This window comes from Haliotis rufescens, unplaced genomic scaffold, assembly GCF_023055435.1.
Source record: "Haliotis rufescens isolate VD_foot unplaced genomic scaffold, xgHalRufe1.0.p SCAF_12, whole genome shotgun sequence".
NCBI classification, from domain to species: Eukaryota; Metazoa; Mollusca; class Gastropoda; order Lepetellida; family Haliotidae; genus Haliotis; species Haliotis rufescens.
In genome coordinates, this window is record NW_025963802.1 from 8,066,257 (window position 1) to 8,087,999 (window position 21,743).

Here is a 21,743-nt window from a genome sequence, read left to right on the forward strand (position 1 = left end):
CATTAATCGGTGCATTTCATCATTAAACGGTGCATTTCATCATTAATCGGTACATTTCATCATTAATCGGCACATTTCATCATTAATCGGTACATTTCATCATTAATCTGTGCATTTCATCATTAACTGGCACATTTCATCATTAATCGGTACATTTCATCATTAATCTGTGCATTTCATCATTAACTGGCAAATTTCATCATTAATCGGTACATTTCATCATTAATCGGTGCATTTCATCATTAATCGGTACATTCCATCATTAATCGGTACATTTCATCATTAATCGGTGCATTTCATCATTAATCGGTACATTTCATCATTAACTGGCACATTTCATTATTAGTCGGCACATTTCATCATAAATCGGTACATTTCATCATTAATCGGTGCATTTCATCATTAATCGGTGCATTTCATCATTAATCGGTACATTCCATCATTAATCGGTACATTTCATCATTAATCGGTGCATTTCATCATTAATCGGTACATTTCATCATTAACTGGCACATTTCATTATTAGTGGGCACATTTCATCATAAATCGGTACATTTCATCATTAATCGGTGCATTTCATCATTAATCGGTGCATTTCACCATTAATCGGTACATTTCATCATTAATCGGTGCATTTCATCATTAATCTATTGGACTGGTTTATGGTATTTTTGGTTTGGAGAATAATGGGATATATAAAATACATTACTGCTTTGTCTTTTTTTTATCTATTCCTTTCTGTTACAATGGATGAAACGTTTCTGCGTTTGGCAAAGCTAAACAAAACTGTTAAATCAAGACAATTCTCACACTCATAGCCAGTTTACATACACTATCGCCAGGTCTGGAGGGGATCAAAACACGATATATTGGTTGTCACGTGAAGTATAAGAAAAAGGGCGGGGGTACGTGTCTGATGCATATTTATGACACCTCAATAAGAAACACCGAAAGATATCCAGTAACGACCGAGATATTGCAGCATGTTTAAGTATCTGCAATCTACCCTACACAATTCACATCCGAATTCAGCTCGCGTACCCGGTTCAACTTCACACGAAGCTATACTTACACGCGCTAATACTTAAGTAAACAAACAAGACGTCGCAGACTATCACGTGACCTAATTCCTTGATAGCGGTGTTGAGTCTTAGATTGCGTGTTAACCTTCTTCCGGGTAGCCTGGCCTGCCCCGACCCATGGGTAGTGTTTGAACACCTTGTTCAGTTTTGTTACATGCAATCGACAGTACATATGCTGCCGTCGACGAGGTGATACGTATTTTATGGAGGACGTGAGTATATAGTGGTCACATTAAGTCTTTCCATAAAGTTGTGTGTGACTAGGAATCAAGTAGTAGTATTGGCGTTGGCAAGGTGGAGATTTCGCTCATTCAAACGTACTCATTCTGATAATGTAACCTTCACCTTAACCTTATGACCAGCTAAAGTCTTACCCATAGTAAGAAACAGACATTCACGTAGTCTGTCTCACAGTCTCTGAAGCATAATCTCTTCCTTCCATCCAGCCCTTACTGTTACCTTATAGCTCTAAACGAAGTCTAGATTTTCCATAGGTTCAGGATCTCCTTTTCATTTCAAATGAATTTTTTTGTTTCGACGAAAATAATTTACTTTCAGAGACTAATCGTAGGTCTAAATGTAAGAGCAAGGCACATTGTATACAAATGTAAAGGCTGAAATAAGGGTATGTTTAGAAATAACGTGAAAATATGAATACATAGAGACATATTATATCCTTATTATGTCCTGAATACATGACACGTGTTATGGATAACAACTTGATAAAGGGGCAAGGAGTAGCCCTGAAAGGTCGTAACAAAGAATTATGAACTTGTTATCAATAACAAAATGCCATGTAATCTGTTCTTCAAGCTTCCAAATGCCTATCGAAGATTATATATTATATAATTAAGATCCTCAAAGTAAAACTTTTGGTTTTAAATGCTGCAGTTTGTTTCATTCCTTTATGAGTGAGTGAGTATGATGTCACGTGTAGCATTCCAGTCATAACCAGGATTCGAACCTGAAAAGCCAAGTCATTAGCCACTGTATCAGTTTCCCCAACACACCTCTCCCTATTGTTGTAAGCTACCTTAATGGGATGATGAGTGAGAGAGTGAGTATGGTTTTACGCCGCTTTTAGTAATATTCCAGCAATATCACGGCGGGGGAAACTAGAAATGGGCTTCACACATTGTACCATGTGGGGATTCGGACCCGGATCTTCGGTGTGACGAGCGAACGCTTTAACCGCTAGGCTACCGCACTGCTCCTTATGTGATAATGTAATTAGTTGTAAAAAACATTCCTGTGACTGTTACCAGATATAGACATGCCCTAACACGGCTTTAATTCGTTGTGGTGTTGATCACTGTCTGTAACACTGACAAGAGTGAGTGAGTGAGTGAGTTTGGTTTTACGCCGCTTTTAGCAATATTCCAGCAATATCACGGCGGGGGACACCAGAAATGGGCTTCACACATTGTACCCATGTCGGGATTCGAACCCGGGTCTTCGGCGTGACGAGCGAACGCTTTAACCACTAGGCTACCCGACCGCCCCAACACTGACAAGACTGAGAACGTTGTCAGCAGGGCACCAGGTCACTGGGAATGCCGTAAGCAGAGCAGCTGGTAAGGGGCTGTGTACATATTGATTACTAAACCAATACCGTAGATACTGTCTTTATTACAATGACTGGTTTTTAAAACGTATCTAACGAACAGGCGAGTTAGAGTGAGTGATTTAGTGAGTTGGTTTTACGCCGCGTTTAGCTCCAGCAATGTCACGGCGGGGGACACCAGAAATGGGCTTCACACATTGTACTCATGTCGGGAATCGAACATTATCACTCGGCGTGACGAGCGAACGCTTTAACCACTAGGCTACCAGACCGCCCCTTGGGCAAGTTAGAAACGTTTTGAAATAAAACGGTATCTACGAGCTCGTAAAGGGATCGAGTGTATTAATTTATTTATTGCTCGCTTAAACTCAGCAAATTAAACTACCCGGTATCTCAATTCAACGTCGAAAAAAGATGTTGTGTCAACGTTCGTTGAAATACACTCGTTATAAAAACGGTATCAAAACGTGCTTTCATATTTTGATAACGTGTAAAGTACAAGAGAGTAATAAATACATATATTTATTCTCTGTCCATTTTGATAGAAACAAACAGACAGGCATCCATGACAGTTTATTCAGTAAAAAGGTCATAGGCCCATAATACAGATAGTGTTTAATTGCATGAACTACGCATGGCAATGAAGTAATCGACTAAGTTTCTCTTAGAAGTTGGACTTTCCATATCCAATAGAAATCTCTGCTTAAAGCAGAGTCGAAGTTTAAACCTGCTACATCTGAAACGAGTCATGCATATTCTCAGATGTACTGGAATGGGGAGTGTCAGATCTTTTTCTACATTTAACTGGGATTTAAAATGTTTATTACAAAATATATCAGATATACTACTGATAGAACTGTTAGAAAAGATGAAAGGTTATCAAGTAATCTTTGTTTAAAGAGATGAATAAATATCTTCACATTGCCAACACCTTGTGTTATCCGTACATATCCAAATCCTAATTTAAACAAAATATTTTTAATATGGGGGATTGAGTAGCCCATGTGGTGCGACCAGAATCGTCTAGTGAGTTGAGCATTAAATAGCATGGACGAGGCAGTCTGTGATCATCCAAGAGCAGTAACCCTCGTATACACAAGTTGGAGGGGGGCTCTACTACACTCTCCCAAAGCCATAGCCTTGTTTGTTTTACCCGTTTTAAGAAACCATTTATTCGTTTTATACTGTACATCTTCAATAATATTACAATATGATGTGCCCCATAATTCGGCACCGTAACAAACTATAGGCACAATCATAGCATTAAATATTTTAAATAAATACCGTATTCGACGAAATAAGCGCCCAGGTCGATCTCAAAATTAGAAATAGGAGGCTCTTATTAGAATATATTTTTGGTGAAAGAGTTGAGAGATCGTATATTTCGTGTTTTATGCTGACAGAATGAAATGATACAAAAGAAAAGTCTGTGCGTATTTTCACGACAGATATATGTTTCCAGAATGTAATTGCCCATAATTAAGGGTGCATGTAGCACACGAGTGCGTATTATACACGAATAAATATGTGTACATTGATCAATCGGAAGGGTGCTTATTGGGATTGTTCACTAGCAAATATCGCCGTGGGCGCCTATTACGTTGAATACGGTATTGTCAGGGAATAACTTTCTTTTGATATCTGTATAGTGTCATAATGACCTTGTTACTCGTGCGGCAATAGTAGCTAGTGCTTTAGTCCAAACAAGTTCAGGCTTGAACAACATACCCAAATATCGATAAAACGACACAGTTTCAATATATACACCATTAAATTTTCATTTAATTGTTGAATACTGTAATTTTAGTTTTCTTCAAGTTTACCTTCATACAAGTGGTGTTGCAAACATATTCTAAGGCACAAATCTTCTCTTGTAGATTTAAAGGTGTATCAATAGATGACATGTCATCAGCATGCATAAGTGCATATATTTCTAGACAGTCTTTAGTAATAAATACGGTTTGTCCATACAATGTACAAGTATATTTTGAATATTAAAAACATGTGTGGGCTAAGAATGCATCCCTGACGGGTACCTATGTTACACTTTAACAAGTTCAAGTATTTAGATAACCCAGCAGGTGTTCTAACACAGGCCCACATTTTAGCATACGTTGCTTTAGTAATTGACAAAAACATTCCACAGGCACCACTATCAGATACAAACAACTCCATTAAAATGAAAAGGATCCCTAATGAGACGGGAGATCCTGAACCTGTGGAAAATGCAGACTTGCTTCATTTAGAGCTATAACGTTACAGTAATCGCTTAGTAGAAGGGGGTGTAACATGGTCCAGGGACTGTGAGACTGACTGATCTTACTTTGACTCTCCGTTTATTGCAATGGATAAAACTTTAGCTGGTGGACAAATGGGGTTGACAGTTACATTACCAGAATCAGTACATGCTTGAAAGTTTAAGCGAGTTATAAATAAATATATTTATTACTAACTGAAACTTTAATCGTGATCACAATTCACGATTGGATATCGTTCTTATTGCGAGTGTATTTCAACGAACGTGATAACAACGGCTTTTATCGACGTTGAATGTAGATAATGTGCTGAAAATAGGTGGGTTATAAATAAATTACTACACTCGCCCCTTTTGATACCGTTGTTATTTCAAAACGTATCTGACTCGGCCGTTCGTTAGATGCGTTTTGAAATGCACCCATTGTATAATATACGGTATCGAACGGGATTCGTTTAGTAATCTATATTTCTGACAGCTAGCGTCTGCTTACTTGTCAAGAACAAATACTCAAACAGTAAACCGTGACTCTGTTATTTCGACAGACTAGCTTGCAGTGGCACACTTTATGTGACTTCAAAGATTTTTGTATGAACATTATTTTCTTGAAATTACATTGAACACTATCAGGTGTGTACATCGTATCCCAAGTGTATCCCAGATCGATGATCACGATGTCAATCACTGGATTGCTTGGTCCAGACTCGATTGTTTACAGACCGCCGTCATAAAGCTGGAATATTGTTGAGTGCGGCGTTAAACAACAAACAAGCAAACATAAAGGAATTAGACCTTTTTCCTCGCTTGTATGTTTTTGACATAGAACAACAAGCATAGAGGTAAAACAATTGCACAATTACAGTTTCTTACAAAAACAGTACAAGTAAACATGCACCATGTGTCATAGGTGTCCATAGTTAGACTCACTCAAGAAATTGAAAGCTTTGTTCACTCATTTTAGACATAAATGGGTCGTGTCAAAATGACAAAACTTGCAATTAATGGAAAGAAAAGTTACAGGTGTCCAATCATGAATCAAAAGTCTGCCATTAAATATATATATTTCCCACAATAAGAGTAATGGGACACAGTACACAATAATAAGAAGGAAGGCACTTGTGTGGCGTTTAAAGGCCTACCATGTCGGTATGAAATGACCTGGTCACATCTAAAAATGCAACCAAAATTTACAGCGTCTCTTATACGATGTTCGGGGCGGTCGGGTAGCCTAGTGGTTAAAGCGTTTGCTCGTCACGCCGAAGACCCGGGTTCAATTCCTAAAATGGGTACAATGTGTGAAGCCCATTTCTGGTGTCCCCCGTCGTGATATTGCTGGAATATTGCTAAAAGCAGCGTAAGACCATACTCACTCACTCACTTATACTATGTTGGTGTTTTGCAGGGGAAGAAACTTGCCCGACATTTGGCAGTGTACAAAGGAACAGAACACCATGGAAGCAATCATATTCCCTCGTTCGAGGTGCCGGCCATGTAGGATGTTCTCGGTGGTCACGATACCACAAAATGACTTCATGCAGCAACCTTTAACCTGAGTGGAGAACTTGACCTTCACCTTGACCCTGACTTCACTTACAGATTTTTTTATTTCTACTGGAATGTAAAACTTTCATTTTCATTTCTCTTTCAATTTGAAGAAACTCTCAACACACTCAAACAATGATGGGATATGTTAGAATCATCCACACTGTCGTTTATATTTTCGCTTTAACATGTCATATTATGTTTGGCTGTAATTTCCTCACCTCAAGCGATATCAGCTCGAGTTGCCCGACCAACTGTACTTGCAACACAGAAGACGTGTACTGCAACTCGTCCTTGATCACAGTTTTGAATGGTTCTCTGGACAAACCTGGACTCTTTCGATCCTTAATGAATAAACATATTAATATCTTGGATTTGTCATCCAATGGAATTGCAGAAATTAAGGATGGATTTTTTGAAAACTTAACTATCAATATCCACCATCTTCGTCTATCCTACAACAAAATCGCAGAGATCAATGGGCCAGAGTTCAAGGGCATTGTCGCAAAGTTTTTGTATCTATCCCATAATCATATTCATCGGATAGACCCATATGCTTTTGACGGATATGTTACCTGTGTCGAAGGTGTGGATTTATCTTACAACAAACTGACCTACTTTGAACCTTGGCCTTTCACAAAAAATAATCAAATTTCGACATTCAACTTTAGTCACAACGACATCAGCATCTTCCGGAACGCTCCAAACCTCACCATTGTGGACATACTAAGGACATCAAAACTAGGTCTGAATAATCGGGTTGATCTCACCTTCAATAACTTCTCGGGGTGGATCCTAGAAGCCCTGGAAGATGTCTACCACTTCAATGCTGATCCAGATACAGTCATCACGATGAAACTTGGAGCAATGGGGTTTCTTCTCCAGAACAATCCTTGGCGATGCGACTGCATGCTGTACGAATTCAGACATCAGCTGCATTCAGACACATTTATGTTGTCAAAAACAATACGTGACCAATTATCCTTCAAATGTGTAACCCCGAAGAGACTCAGTGGTCAGAATGCACTGGACGTGCCAATTACTGAGTTGGTATGTCCTGTTCTTGAAGGCTGTCCCACTTCCTGCCATTGCCAGAGTGTACCAGCGTATAAATATACAAGCGTCGTGTGCTCCACTCTTATCTCATTTCCAGACCAGATGCCCTCGGGGCCATTATATTTAAACTTAAGTTGGAATTATATTTCAAAACTTGAATTTAGACCATACCTATCACGTGTAACATACCTGGATTTGTCCAATAATAGATTGTTTGTTATAGAAGGGGGTGCTGTTCAAGTCATGGGAAATATAGCTATGCTTAATCTTGCTTCAAACCAGCTGATGACGCTTCCGAAAGAGTTACAAGTTGTGCGATTCAGTAATGTTCATTTGGAAGGAAACATACTCGACTGCTCTTGTGATTTGACTTGGGTTTCTGATTGGATAGACGTCACGAGTGACGATCCAGCCTATCAGCGATCAGTATGCTACAAGGATGGGTCGCCTATCAGACTATCTGCCATGAAGGACCGCATTGACTGTGTCACTGATATAGTGGTTCCCGTAACAGTAGGCGTTACCATCACCGTTGCCGTGGTAATACTCGCTGCTGTAGCATGCAGAGTTTGGGGAAAGAAAAAGCTTCCATTTGTAATGTATTTAATAAGAGGAAGAAAAGTCCAACCTGTTGGCAAGTATGAAGATGACGAAGCGGAGATGGACTACCATGGTTACTTGTCGTTTGATAACGACAATATGGACATTGTACTTTGGGTTAAAAATGTCCTTTTGGAAAATTTGGAAAATAATGATCAAGGCTTTCGAATCTGCTGTCCGTTACGGGATTTTGACGTTGGAGTTTCACAGGCAGAGGAAATACTGAGTTATATTGACAGAAGCAAGCGGTTTATATCCATCGTATCTGACACATACTTCAACGCTCTCAACTGGACATCTTTTGAATATGACCAGGCACGACACAAACACAAAGACCACGAATCCAACATCATCATGATTATTTACAACAACATTGACGTTGATAATGTAAGGTCTGAGGCCGCAAAGACAGCGTTGAACAGGAAGGAGTATTTGAGAAGGGAAGACAATTTGTTTTGGCAGAAACTTAAGTTTCTGGTCCATACCGGACATAAATTGTTTTAAAGAGGAAGGGAAGATGATCAATATGTCCTCCATGCATAAAGGACAATGCAACGTCGTCATCACTTGTCCATATATTTACAAAGTCGTTGACATCAATAATATCACAACCCGTGAAGATCCGGGGTAGAATAGGTCTTCAGCAACCATGCTTGTCGTAAAAGGCGACTAACGGGATCGGGTGGTCAGGCTCGCTGACTTGGTTGATGCATATCATCGATCCCAATTGCGTAGATCGATGCTCATGTTGTCAATCACTGGATTGTCTGGTCCAGACTCGATTATTTACAGAAAGCAGTCATATAGCTGGAATATTGCTGAGTGCGGCGTTAAACAACAAACCAACCAACATAATATCATATACATGTATACCTTTAAAGTCACATGACATAAGAATCTGTTTAGCACATAATTTGGTACTTTTCCACACAGACACTCGACAGACTTTATTTTACTTTAACTAACCTTAACAATTGTTGATAAAGCTCTATTTGAATGAGGATAACACAAGGGGAGTTGTCGGATAATGTTAATATTATTGATCTAACTGTTAATTATCTGCTTAAATCTTCACTGACGGACATGTGCCCATGTAATGACAAGAGGCTGTGTCGTTTCGCTCTTTCATTTGCGGTAATTGTCCATGTAGATTTCATGCGCATAACGTAGTATACAATGTACTTATTCAACTGATATCAGAGCTCATATTTGTGTACCAGTTTCAACATATTAAAGACAGGACAATTAAAAAATCGTTTGTCTGAGGTTGTGTCACATTTGTATTGTCCAAGTTCCGGGAATAATACATGTTTAAAATTTAACTTAGAGCTAGATTTACATATCTTTCCAGACATTAGGGAAGGGGGGTTGCTTGTCAATAAAGCATTCAACACTGACAAGACTGAGAGAGTCAAGACCAACAGCGTTGGCTGTTTGTTTTGGAAGTCTTTGAATCGTTATACAAAACTAGCGCTATATAGCTTCAAACATTTCATATTCAGCAACCCATTCTTGCCGTAAAAGGCGACTATGCTTGTCGTAAGAGGCGACTAACGGGATCGGGTGGTCAGGCTCGCTGACTTGGTTGATGCATGTCATTGTATCCCAATTGCGTGGATCGATGCTCTTGGTGTCATTTACTGGATTGTCTGGTCCAGACTCGATTATTTACAGACCGCCGTCATATAGCTGGAATATTGCTGAATGTGGCGTTAAACAACAAACAAACAAACAAATTATATTCCCTGCAAGATAGTTGACCCCAAACAGTAGTAACACTCTTTCCCAGACACGAGCAGCTGATGTAGGGCTCAATCCAAGTACACACAAAGCTATTATTCGACGGGACAGGTGCCCGGGACATGTACTTGAGGCTTGAGAGACACGTCTTATGTATTTTCAGCTTATTTAAGCCATTCGCTGATGAATATTTTGACAAGATAGTAGGTATGGTTTAAGAGACAGCATCGAGTGGTTGCTAGCGCACGGTACGACGTACATGTAATCATAATGTATCATATTTAAGCAATATATGTTGTTATGCAATGTATGTTTCCTTGCAATGTTGTCATTGGCGGAGGAGTCACCGGGTGCATAGATTGGTCAACGGAGTTGCAGCATTCCATTCCTGTTTAGTAGGGAAAACAGGCCACACGCGAAACGGTATGGAACCTATATCCAGGCATGCGGGGATACAACCGTTTCGAAACGTGGGGCGTACTTAAACTTAAAAAGATGCTGGCACATACTTCAGGAAACTATTTAAATATATCACCAAAGGATTCAACAATGTTTGTGGCATCCCTGCATACACCCGTTGGGGTTCCGGGTTAGAACAGGTTCAAGCATGAATGATTTGGATGATTCGGTTGGTTAGGCTCAATGACTTGGTTGATGCGAGTCAACGTACCTCGACGACTTGGATCGTTGATCACACTATCGATCACTGGATTGTCCAGACTCGAGTGTTTACATGCCACCGTCATATAGCTGAAATATTAACACGTGCGGCGTTAAACAACACAAAAGCCACACGCGCACACAGAGAGGCATACACGTCCTCGCGCCTCCTGGCCCAGACTGCATTTGTCCACACTGACAGCTGAACACGGTAGAGGACATCTTCAAGTTCAGATTAAAAGAAACTTCATTATGATTAGAAGTCACGGCGAAAATAACATTAAATCTGAGTTGTTTTGCATCACTGACATTATGGAGGCTAAATATCAAAATAATAACACTTTAGTTCTGAATAGGGGCCACGGGTGGCCTAGTCGTCTAAGTGGTCGCAATTCGCGGTGCAGAGCTGCGTCCCTTCGGCACGCCAGAAACCTATGATTGTGGGTTTGAATCCCGGTTCGGCCCGATTATGTTTCTAGGTTTGTCAGCACCATACCCGTGCTGGTGGGTTTTACAAAAGTGGTAAACGTCTGAGACCTGCATCACTTCGGGCTTTCCTCCCACATTAAGCCGACACGCTGTGATATAACTGGAATACTGTTAAAAGCGGAATTAAACACAACTCACTCACTCACTTAGGTCTGAATAAACTTTTTAAAGGGGCACTAATCTAACGCAATTCCCCGGGACTGGTTGTTGCCTTTGTTATTGTTTTTTCCCAGTGAGTACCCGGATGTATAGCAGAAATCTAGACTAGTTCGCGACCTCTGCTGCGCAATTCGTAAGCGCATCAGTCACTTTTATGGGTAGTAATAAGGGCGTATGGTCACATTGATCAACAAAATGAAACACAGTTTTCGAGATAATAAGGAAATGTAGGTATATTTGTGGGTAGCATCGGTAATGGTGACGAAGTTTTGATAAGTCACTTTCTTAGTAATTTTGCGATTTTCGTTTACACTATTTTGACTTGCAACACAAAGTAAATATTTCAGCTGAGCATTGCTTTTTTATAGTGTGTATATTTTTTTACTGTCAAAAGTGTAACATTTTCAAATTTATTAAACGTCTAAATATTCAGTTATTTTACAAAGTGACTGAAAAACATTTCCATCTGTATTATTATGATAACGAATTCCAAACATTTTGATGTTTAATGTCATCACCAAGAGACTGAAAATGTTACGTTGAAAAGTACATTTCTATGTTGTTTGGCTTCTAATCCTACATAATAATCTGTTGTGATGTTTGTAGGTCCTTTTGATCATCTTAATCAATCTGGACAGATTTTTTAGTCAAAATGACTGAAATATTTACACATTTTATAAATTGCCTGAGAGAATCACATTTTACAAATTGACGGTAATATATACACGCTTACAAAGGAAAAGACCTGTGAAAAGAACGTCTATCGCGCATTGAAAAAATTCCCAACCAAGACGTAGAGAAACAAGAACGAATCGGTTCAAACGAAGGAAAACCAAATTTCAAATACCATTATTGCAACCTACCAAATTTATGTGTATAAATTTTAGGCAGCTTCCTTGGTCGAGGAATGTATCCGTGAATATCCACACAAAGGAACAATATCCTACTCGTCTGCAGCTGTACAAAGAAACTTATTCGATGTCACGTGTCTCTGTAACAATCAAATATTTTAAAAGATATATATCGGTTCAGGATATTATAACCCGTGTTCCTTTCTCAACTTATCACTTAGATTGTTTCAGGTGTTTCACATAGGTGTCACGTCTCAAGGGTCGGCTGAGAAATCCCACGTGACAACTATTTCAATAACGTCCACGGTTCCTAAAAAATCCATTGAGTGATAGATAACAATGAGCAATCAATCAACGTATTATTAGTTAACCCATTGAACAAAGTATGTTGTTTTTACATCGACACTTCACGCCATGATATGCGTGTATTCCCTTTGTTTTAGTAAACCTAGACATGTAAACACTCCCTTTTGACATATCCACTGTGCAAGATAACAGTGATTAATCAATCAACGTATTTTCTGTTAATCCTTTGATGACTAGGAACGATCCGTTGATTTACAAAAAAAGTAAATGAACTGATCATTCACCTCTTGCTGGGCTGCCACGTGCATATTACATAACACACATTTCACCTCACTTCAAACCTGGATTTAGATTGAATAATTACCCCAGACACAATAAATGCCAAATGGGAACCTTTGTCAGGTAATCTAAGTGGTGCTACCACTAATTGTACCTGTAATAAATTCATTAACTGAGCATCAAGTGAATGACGACAAATACACAAGTGTAGGGTTATACGAGAAAACGTGGAGGACAACAAGGGAGTAGTAATCGTATTATCGACGCAATCCGAAATCCGAAAGTGCTTTCACTGCATAGATACTTATTTTAGTATTAAACTATAATCATTTAGGTATTTCCACATGACGACATCCGATGAGCTCCGACGTTCTCTTTATCTGTTTGTTTAGGCTGAAGAAATTAATTAACATGCGCCCTTTGTCGAAATCTTTATAGATCACAGTTAACCAATCAGTGTTTATGCAAAAATGCGTAAAACAAATATTGCCTCCAGCCTCCAAGTTTATTTAGCTGTCCTTGCAGACGGTAGCCCAGTCTCTGGTCACGCTCAGTTGCGTTGCGTAACATACGGGTGCTCACGGGGGAAAAGACAATAACAAAGGCAACAACCAGTCCGGGGAATTGCGTTAGATCAGTGCCCCTTTAATTCTAGCTTCTATTTTATGCACGTCGTTTTGATTATATTATAATCTCGTCTTTTGCACGAGACTTTAGACAAGTTAAAACACAAAATAACCCCTCCCCCCAACAAAACAACAACAACAAAAACAAAAAAGCACAAAAACAATAGCTACGTGCATCACGTTTCCATGACAATCGCCAATTGGCTCGATCCGTCTCTGTTAGGGATGTTGATCTATTTGCGAAATAAACGTACACGGACAGAGTTACATCCCCTCTTAAAAACTCCACAACAAAGGCTCTTACCGACTGGGCTTTTGTCTGAGGACAGACACGTTGAACTAAATTATCCCGGCGGATGCGCATTTATCCATTGCGCCAGTCGGTAAAACGAGCTGAGCGCTGTGAGGAGTTCAGTAATATTGTTCAACGAGAAGGTGTCCGATGCTTGCATTTTGCGGCTTTGAGAGACAAAGATTCTGGATATGATATATAGCTGTAATCCTTTCCGAGTGGATCTTTTTTACAGAACAGGATATTTCGAAAGAGAAAACACCGAGGTATTCACAGTATCTGTTTTTGCATGTAGATGTTGATCTTCAAAGAAAAATAAACACCTGATGCTATGACTAGATCATATTAGCAGGTTATCAGCTGGTTATAGTAGGCCTAGATTGTATTTTCTGTTGCTCAGTGATTCTTGTGTTACCGCGTTGTCATGGGGATGGGAGGAATGGAAATAAAGCAGGTAGATATTTGATGAAATCATTTATTCTCTGTGAATTGAAAAAAAAAGTTAAAAGATAAATCGTATTTTAAAGGCCCATCAAGTAGGTTCTACATAGACGTGTGAGTACAGTTGATCAATATTTACAAAATACAAAGTGTTCTTGAAAATACTTGAAAATATCAAGTTACAAAAAAATGAAATTGTTTGCAGGATTTGTGCATACACCTCAAGACCAAAATTAGATTGTAACTTTACTTTATGATTGTTTACAAATATTAGCTTTAGAAATTCCATGAAACCAGAAGTACATGTGGTCTTGTAAAGCTAAAAAATATTAATCAAGGAGATCACCAATGATTAAGAAATTGTATAGTGCCATATTAATGACTAAAGCCTTTGGGAGGTGTTAGGGATTGTCATATTTACTTCTTAAATTTGTTGCCATATTAATGACTTAAGTCTTTGGGATTACATTTTAGGGAGGTGTTAGGGATTGTCAAATATACTAGGGCTGTGACTGGTCCAAATTTACAAACAGGGTACCCAACACCCTATTGCACGACCCTACCCGGACACCCACAGTAGATTCAAGAGATGGGAACAAAATGTGCGATTAGGAATTGTTTTACCCGACCCCCTGGCAAAAGGTATTTAAAGGGCAAGTTCACACGGAAATGAACCTAATTTTCTTGTACTTTTTCCACAATAAAAGTGTTAACCTTGAAGTGTCATAGACAAAAATATAAAAATATCACAATTAATTAACATATGTTTTGCATTAAATCGATTTATATTTTTCACATTTACCAAGTGTTCTATTTCCATAACAAAAACACCATGGCTTATGCCCCTTGCAATATGACGTCATTGGTGCCAATTGATAAACATTATGACGTCATCATGCTATGTTAGAGCCGCTTCACGTGGTGTAGGTACTGGTGTGTGATTCTAGCGTCTCAGATGCCAGCCAGCATAGTGTTATGCTGAGTCACCACTGCGCCGGAGTGTGTCGTAGGCCATGTTGTTTTACCGAAAACGTGTACTTGATATCTTTTGCGTTCAGAATAGACAGGGACCCAGTTGAATTGGCACCAATTACGTCATAATCTAAGGGGGATAACTCAGGCCTGTTTAGCTAGAAAAACGAAAGCATCATAACGGCATATCATTTTCACACTATTGTGAGCTTCCTACTTTCACTGTGAAAAAAATGAGTGTATATTTTCAAACACAGATACTAACTAATTCTAAAATTGCGTTTTGTTTAGAAAAAGAAAGAAAGTGATTTTTGCGTGTACACTTCCCCTTTAAGTACATCTATAAAACAATCTGGTCATGCATACACTGAAGTTGACTGAAGCTGAATCTTTACATAAAACATATAAGAGTAAGGGTCAGAAAGTTGTACGAACATTAGCAATTTGTAGGTAATCATGGAATTGTGGTAGTGAATTTTTCTCATTATGTGACTAACCCTAATATTTACATGGTTGTTTCAGGTGTTGAATTTGCAGGGTGACCAGTCTGCTATGCTGACCAAATGTTTCTAAGATGGCCATTTCGACCAAGACAGAGGAAGTTCTGTACACTGTTGGCCATCATTACAGGAATAGTGTTGGCACCTATACTTTACAAAAGGTTCAGATGCAACCAGTCTGGTGTTCCACCATCACAATGGAGCCACAATTCCAAAGATCCTCGGTTTGTGACAGTCTTCCCCGACGCAGGCACCCCTGTTGGCCATACCGGTGACGGCCGGAAGCTTGTCCTCCTGTGGACATCCTTCTTCACAGGACTCGTGTGGGATGCTGACCACAACGTCTTCCAGGACTGTCCAGTGACCAACTGCGAGGTGACCACAAACAGACACCTCCTCACGTCGAGTCACGCTGTGCTTTTCAATGTCCGAGATTTATCTGACCATCTTGACAGTCCGCTACCCTCATCCCGAACTACAGATCAGATCTGGATTCTACATAACACTGAGCCTCCCTATTATATATATCTCCCACTGAGCAAGTTCAATGGTGTATTCAACTGGACTAGCTGGTACCGTAAAGACGCCACAATCTTTTCTCCATATGGGCAATGGGTACCATTAAATCCTCAAGACAAAATTTTGCATTTTAGGGAAGAAAATTACCACAGGAAGAAAGCAAAAATGGCATTGTGGGTGAGCAGCAACTGTAATGATCGCAGCAATAGAATTGATGTTGTTCGAGAACTCCAACAGTATGTAGGAATTGACATATACGGTAAATGTGGTAATCTGGATTGTAAAAAGAGCTGTAAAGACGTGTTTGATGACTACAAGTTCTATTTGTCATTTGAGAATGGGTATTGTCGTGACTACTTGACAGAAAAGTTCTGGCGACCTATTATTCGGGATCAGATCCCGGTTGTACGAGGCGGAGCTGACTACAAAACAATGGTGCCACCTGGGTCCTACATTAACGTGGATGACTTTGAAAGTGTCAAAGCTTTGGCTCAATATCTGCTTAAAGTTGCGAGGAATGAATCTCTGTATAATTCCTATTTTTCCTGGAAGAAGGATTACAGGCTGCTCCCTAATGGGTGGACACGTATGAACTGGTGCGGCCTCTGTGAACGTCTGCATGATGTCAAGCAGCCAGCACAGGTGTACTCCAATCTCCGGGGATGGGTGCAGCAAGACACGTGTCGCTATGGAGATGGCTGTGCATTATAATGCTGTGTGGATGTGGCTGTCTCTTAAATACAGAAGACATTTTAGTCACCTTTTTGTAGAACTTTTTTTTATCATTACCAATGGTTGAAAAGCACTTTAATTTAAGCAGTGATCTTGAAAAGGCCTTAAAATGTCTTGTGATCAAAAGAACTTGAATTTCATGTGTTTTTTTGTTTGTTTATTTGTCAGATGATTGTTCTGAATTTATTCATTTATACTTAAAAGTACTGTCATTTTCAGTGGCCCATAATTAATTTTGATTTTTTTTTCAGCGAAATAGTACTTGAAAACTTAATTTAGTCTTTGGAAAGCCTTTTTGAAGCCTTTAAATTTAGGACATAGTGACAGTTTTGGATGAACCATGTTACCAATTTTGAAAAATATCTTTGGGTCATTTTTGATGACAATGTCATGGAAAAGGAACCAATATGAAACCTTGAAATAATGAGAGAGCATGAGATATAATTTAATGATTATTAGATGTTTCCACTACATAGTCATGTATGCATCACTCGTTGAATTGATAAACATGGTTGATATTGTTCATATCTACATGGTGTTAAACCAGGATGGCTTATATACTGATCAAATTAAATAAGGGAACATAGCAATACAGCAGAAGGAAGTCACTTGTGTTCAATGTAAATGCTTCACATTGACAAAATAAGTCTTGAAGTGAACTGTTGGTATCAAATGTCACAACACTGCCAGACAACCTCCGATCATTTACAGAACACATTCTGGATATCATATCAAACATATGTTCCCTTATTTATTACTTTCAGTATTATTACTGTTAACAGCTGTTGGGTATGTTGTAGGTTATATGAAGCAAGATCTGTTATGTCGTAGGTTGTCATGGTGATATGAAGCAAGATCTGTTATGTTGTAGGTTATTTGAACCATATGTAATATATGTAAAGGGATATGTCCTGCAAAATCTTTTTGTTTCATGATAATCATATTTGTGGGCTTAATGTCCGTAGCTATGCAACTTTTTGAGAACAGAGTAAGCTAGTAACATTTTCCATTTTTTTTCAGAAGTCTTTGTCTTAAAACCAAATATTTTTGTCATTAATTATGTTCAATTATAACAATTTTCTATGCTATAATGTAGCCATGGTGTTTGTGGATGTTTTATAAAATTCAGGCATGTCAAATAATTGGTTATTACCATTGCAACTGCAGACCTTATATTTAAGTTTCTTGGAACAAGAAACATTGCATGTACTACATGTGCTATTTTCAGTAATATAGACATTGGGAGGGGTTTGCTTGTTGTAAACTATATGACTGTAAACAGAAGTATAGAATGGATGTTGTCAGCTTCTTGATAAAAATATATTTACACAAGGCCATCCTATCACTGGACCCGTGAAGATCCGGGGTAGAATAGGTCTTCAGCAACCCATGCTTGCCCTTAAGGGTGACTATGCTTGTCGTAAAAGGCGACTAATGGGATTGAGTGGTCAGGCTCGTTGACTTGGTTGATGCAAGTCATTGTATCCCAATTGAGTGGATCGATGCTCATAATGTCAATCACTGGATTGTCTGGTCCAGTCTTGATTATTTACAGACCGCTGTCATATAGCTGGAATATTGTTGAGTGCAGCATTAAACAACAAATAAACATCCTATCACTGTCACCTGATCTAGACAATCCAACCTCAAACTGGGGCAGTTAGGAATGAATATCTTGTGTAATTTGTGTCCAAAACAATTAGTAATCATTCTTGGCATTTCTCGACATTGTGTTTGCTGAAAATAAATCCTTTGCATTATATTCAACTGGTATTACCCAAACTTCAAAATCTGTAAACCTCCAATCATACATTAAGACAGTTTGGTAATATTTGATTCATTTGGGGTATTAATTATTTATTGGTAATATGTGTGACAATCACTGCAGCAAGGTCATTCATTATCCTGTCTGTTACAGAAATGTTTTTCAGAAAGATATGGTCATATATTTCACTTAATTGTATTGGTGGAATTATTTTCAGAATATTGTAATGATTTGTCTGAAATGGTAATGGTAGAAAGCTCTGTAGGATCACATCACACTTTAGGTGGAAGTCAACACTATAAGACTGCAGCAGCTGTGGTAAATATTCAGGGCTGATATAACACCCTGAGAAGCCACAGTCACCAGTCATTGTAGGGTTGATTAGGAAACTAGGAAACGGCATGGTGGAATTTGGTAAATAACTTTCAGTGAACTGACAGAGAACAAACAAATTGGTATGTGGCAGTTAGGCCTGAAGGCATGCAACATTGCAATAGTGTTGTCTGAGTTTGAATCCTCATTCAGATGTCATACCTGGACATAACCTTCCAGTCATGTTACTTATTAAGAGTCATCCACAATGCGTTTTCCAAGTGTTTCTGTATAATATTTAGTTTCTAATATAATTCCATATGATCTGTTTACATTAATTATGACTTGCGTTTATGGGGTATGTGCAAATAATTCTTAATTATTCAAATTGTCATTTTTCTTAAAACTATTCATTTGATTTCTCACCCTGTTTGGTTTATATGTCCCAAAACATTTGTGAAGTGATGCATGCGTACAATGGTGTACAAGCTCCGTTCCAGTCATTCCATTTTTCCACTTGCAATATTCCAGAGATGGTTTTATTTGTATGTTTACTGTAGCATATTTATTGTCACTATGTCTTTATAAATGAAGAGCCCACAAGCTCTTCAGCTCGCTTAACAATTTGTGTTTTTTGTACAAGGTCAAAATGAGGTAAGAATCTTAAATATTAACATGTGAGTTGGATTCATTAAATTGAATGGTATTTCTATTATATACTACTTACAAGAAGTTAAGGACCATCTGATTTGTTCATGTAACTACAGGGGGGCACGGGTGGCCCAGTCGTCTAAGGCGCCGCGATTCGCTGTGCAGAGTTGCGTCCCCTGGACATGCCAGAAACCTATGATTGTGGATTCGAATCCCGGTTCACGCCGATTATGTGTCTAGGTTTGTCAGCACCATACCCGTGCTCGTGGGTTTCACCGAAGTGGTAAACGTCTAAGACCTGCATCACTTCGGGCTTTTCTCCCACATTAAGCTGGACACGCTGTGATATAACTGGAATAATGTTAAAAGCAGCGTTAAACCTAACTCACTCACTCATATAACTACAGTAAAACTTAGCCATCATGACAGATAAAACATAGTGATATGGACAAATTGGGTGGTCCTTAACTCGGTATGAATAGTATCTCAAGGTGTGTATCCTGACACCATTTTGAGTGTTTGTATTTTGAGTGTTTTGCACAGCGCTAGCTGCTGTCTTATTATCAGGGGCGGTCGGGTAGCCTAGTGGTTAAAGCGCTCGCTCGTCACGCCGAAGTCCCGGGTTTGAATCCCAACATGGATACAATGTGTGAAGCCCATTTCTGGTGTCCCCTGCCGTGATATTGATGGAATATTGCTAAAAGCGGCGTAAAGCCAAACTCTCTCCCTCTCTCTCTCTTATTGTCATGCTGCTTGCCTTGAGCAGTTAATGGCTGTGGGGTAGCCTAGTAATTAAAGTGTTCGCCCCTCATGCTGAAGACCTGGGTTTGATTCCCCACATGGGCACAATGTGTGAAGCCCATTTCTGGTGTCCCCCTGTGTGGTATTGCTGGAATATTGCTAAAAGCGGCGTAAAGCCAAACTCTCTCTCTCTCTAATTGTCATGCTGCTTGCCTTGAGCAGTTAATGGCTGTGGGGTAGCCTAGTAATTAAAGTGTTCGCCCCTCATGCTGAAGACCTGGGTTTGATTCCCCACATGGGCACAATGTGTGAAGCCCATTTCTGGTGTCCCCCTGTGTGGTATTGCTGGAATATTGCTAAAAGTGGCGTAAAACCATACTCACTCACTCACTCTTGAGCAGTTGGGTTCATGTTCCGAAACAACAGAGTGACTGAGTTGAATTTTGAACAATATTCCAGTCATATCATGGCTTAACTTAATGTGGGAGGAAATCCTGATTTGGCGTGGATCTAAGATGTTTTCAACTTTGGTATGGTGCTGACAAACCTCAAAACATAATCAGGGCAAACCGTGGGTGTCTGGCATGGCTAAGGGACACAACTCTGCACAGGGAACTGGGGGAGAGTCAGTTGGCACGTAACAAGTCTGAACCAGACAAACCAGTGATGGCTGGTGTGAGCATGTACCTACAATAACATTAGACAGGTTCTTGTTCTTCCATCCATGGGGGGTTTGCCAGCCCTGGATCTAAAATGCTACAACTATGCAGAGTTGCTTCCCTTAGGCATGCCAGGATACAATGATCTTTGGTTCCAATCTCAGATTCGACCTGATTATCATCACTGGCTTGTCAGCACATACTCAATGGTTTCCCCATCCAAAGACCTCAAATTAATCTGTAAAGGCAGGATATGACTTATATACTGCCTTATATCGTTACTGAACTTGCATATTCTTTTATACCTACACAGCGGTTCTTGTGGCCAGCTTGAGTAAGCAACATTTAAGTCATCAAAGAAGTGTCATTTGTTGCAGACAGACAATAGACAATAGTCAGTAGAGGTGTGACGGTATGGTGGTGTCGCGATGCAATATGTATCTCAATACTATGGGTGCAATGTGATTTGTATCCCTTTACAGTACTTTTATTTCACATGTTGATATTCTTTCTCTTTGCTAGTGAATCACAACCCTGAATCAAGACTTGACTGACTGTTCAAAAACTGATCAACTACTACACACACACCACTACAATTTGTAATGTATAGTAGAATATGTATCGCGAAACCGAGGTTGCAAATCAATGTATTGTATCTTGGCTTTCATATCGGGATACAAAAGTGATCTGCTGTATCTTTACAAAACTATTTGTCAGCAGCCCAAGAAGTTAGTCAGTGAGTGAAACCTCCTTGAATGGTGATTACTGCCACGGTGAACTACATTCAAGCCATATCAAAGAGAACCGTAAATGGTCCAGTCTGGACCAGGCAAACTAGTAGTTGATAGCATGGGGCAGGGATCCATGCCACATGGCAACAATGACACACCACCTCCAATGGTCACACATTGTTCATTTGACAAGGAAACAACACAAGAACGTTTGTTGTTT

At 39.2% G+C, this 21,743-nt stretch overlaps 2 protein-coding genes across 2 annotated transcripts; both read left to right on the forward strand.

Moving 5' to 3' along the window:
* Positions 1-1,015: 1,015 nt before the first annotated feature.
* Positions 1,016-8,821, forward strand: LOC124141210 (protein toll-like). The gene is made up of 2 exons (XM_046509148.2): positions 1,016-1,294; positions 6,303-8,821. The coding sequence occupies exon 2, from the start codon at positions 6,578-6,580 to the stop codon at positions 8,600-8,602; it is 2,025 nt and encodes a 674-aa protein (XP_046365104.2). The 5' UTR covers positions 1,016-1,294; positions 6,303-6,577; the 3' UTR covers positions 8,603-8,821.
* A 4,784-nt stretch (positions 8,822-13,605) lies between these two features.
* LOC124141209 (glycoprotein 3-alpha-L-fucosyltransferase A-like) lies at positions 13,606-18,099 on the forward strand. Its single transcript, XM_046509147.2, has 2 exons — positions 13,606-13,766; positions 15,436-18,099. Exon 2 carries the CDS (start codon positions 15,477-15,479, stop codon positions 16,641-16,643), a length of 1,167 nt encoding a protein of 388 aa, XP_046365103.1. The 5' UTR covers positions 13,606-13,766; positions 15,436-15,476; the 3' UTR covers positions 16,644-18,099.
* The last annotated feature ends 3,644 nt before the right edge of the window (positions 18,100-21,743 follow it).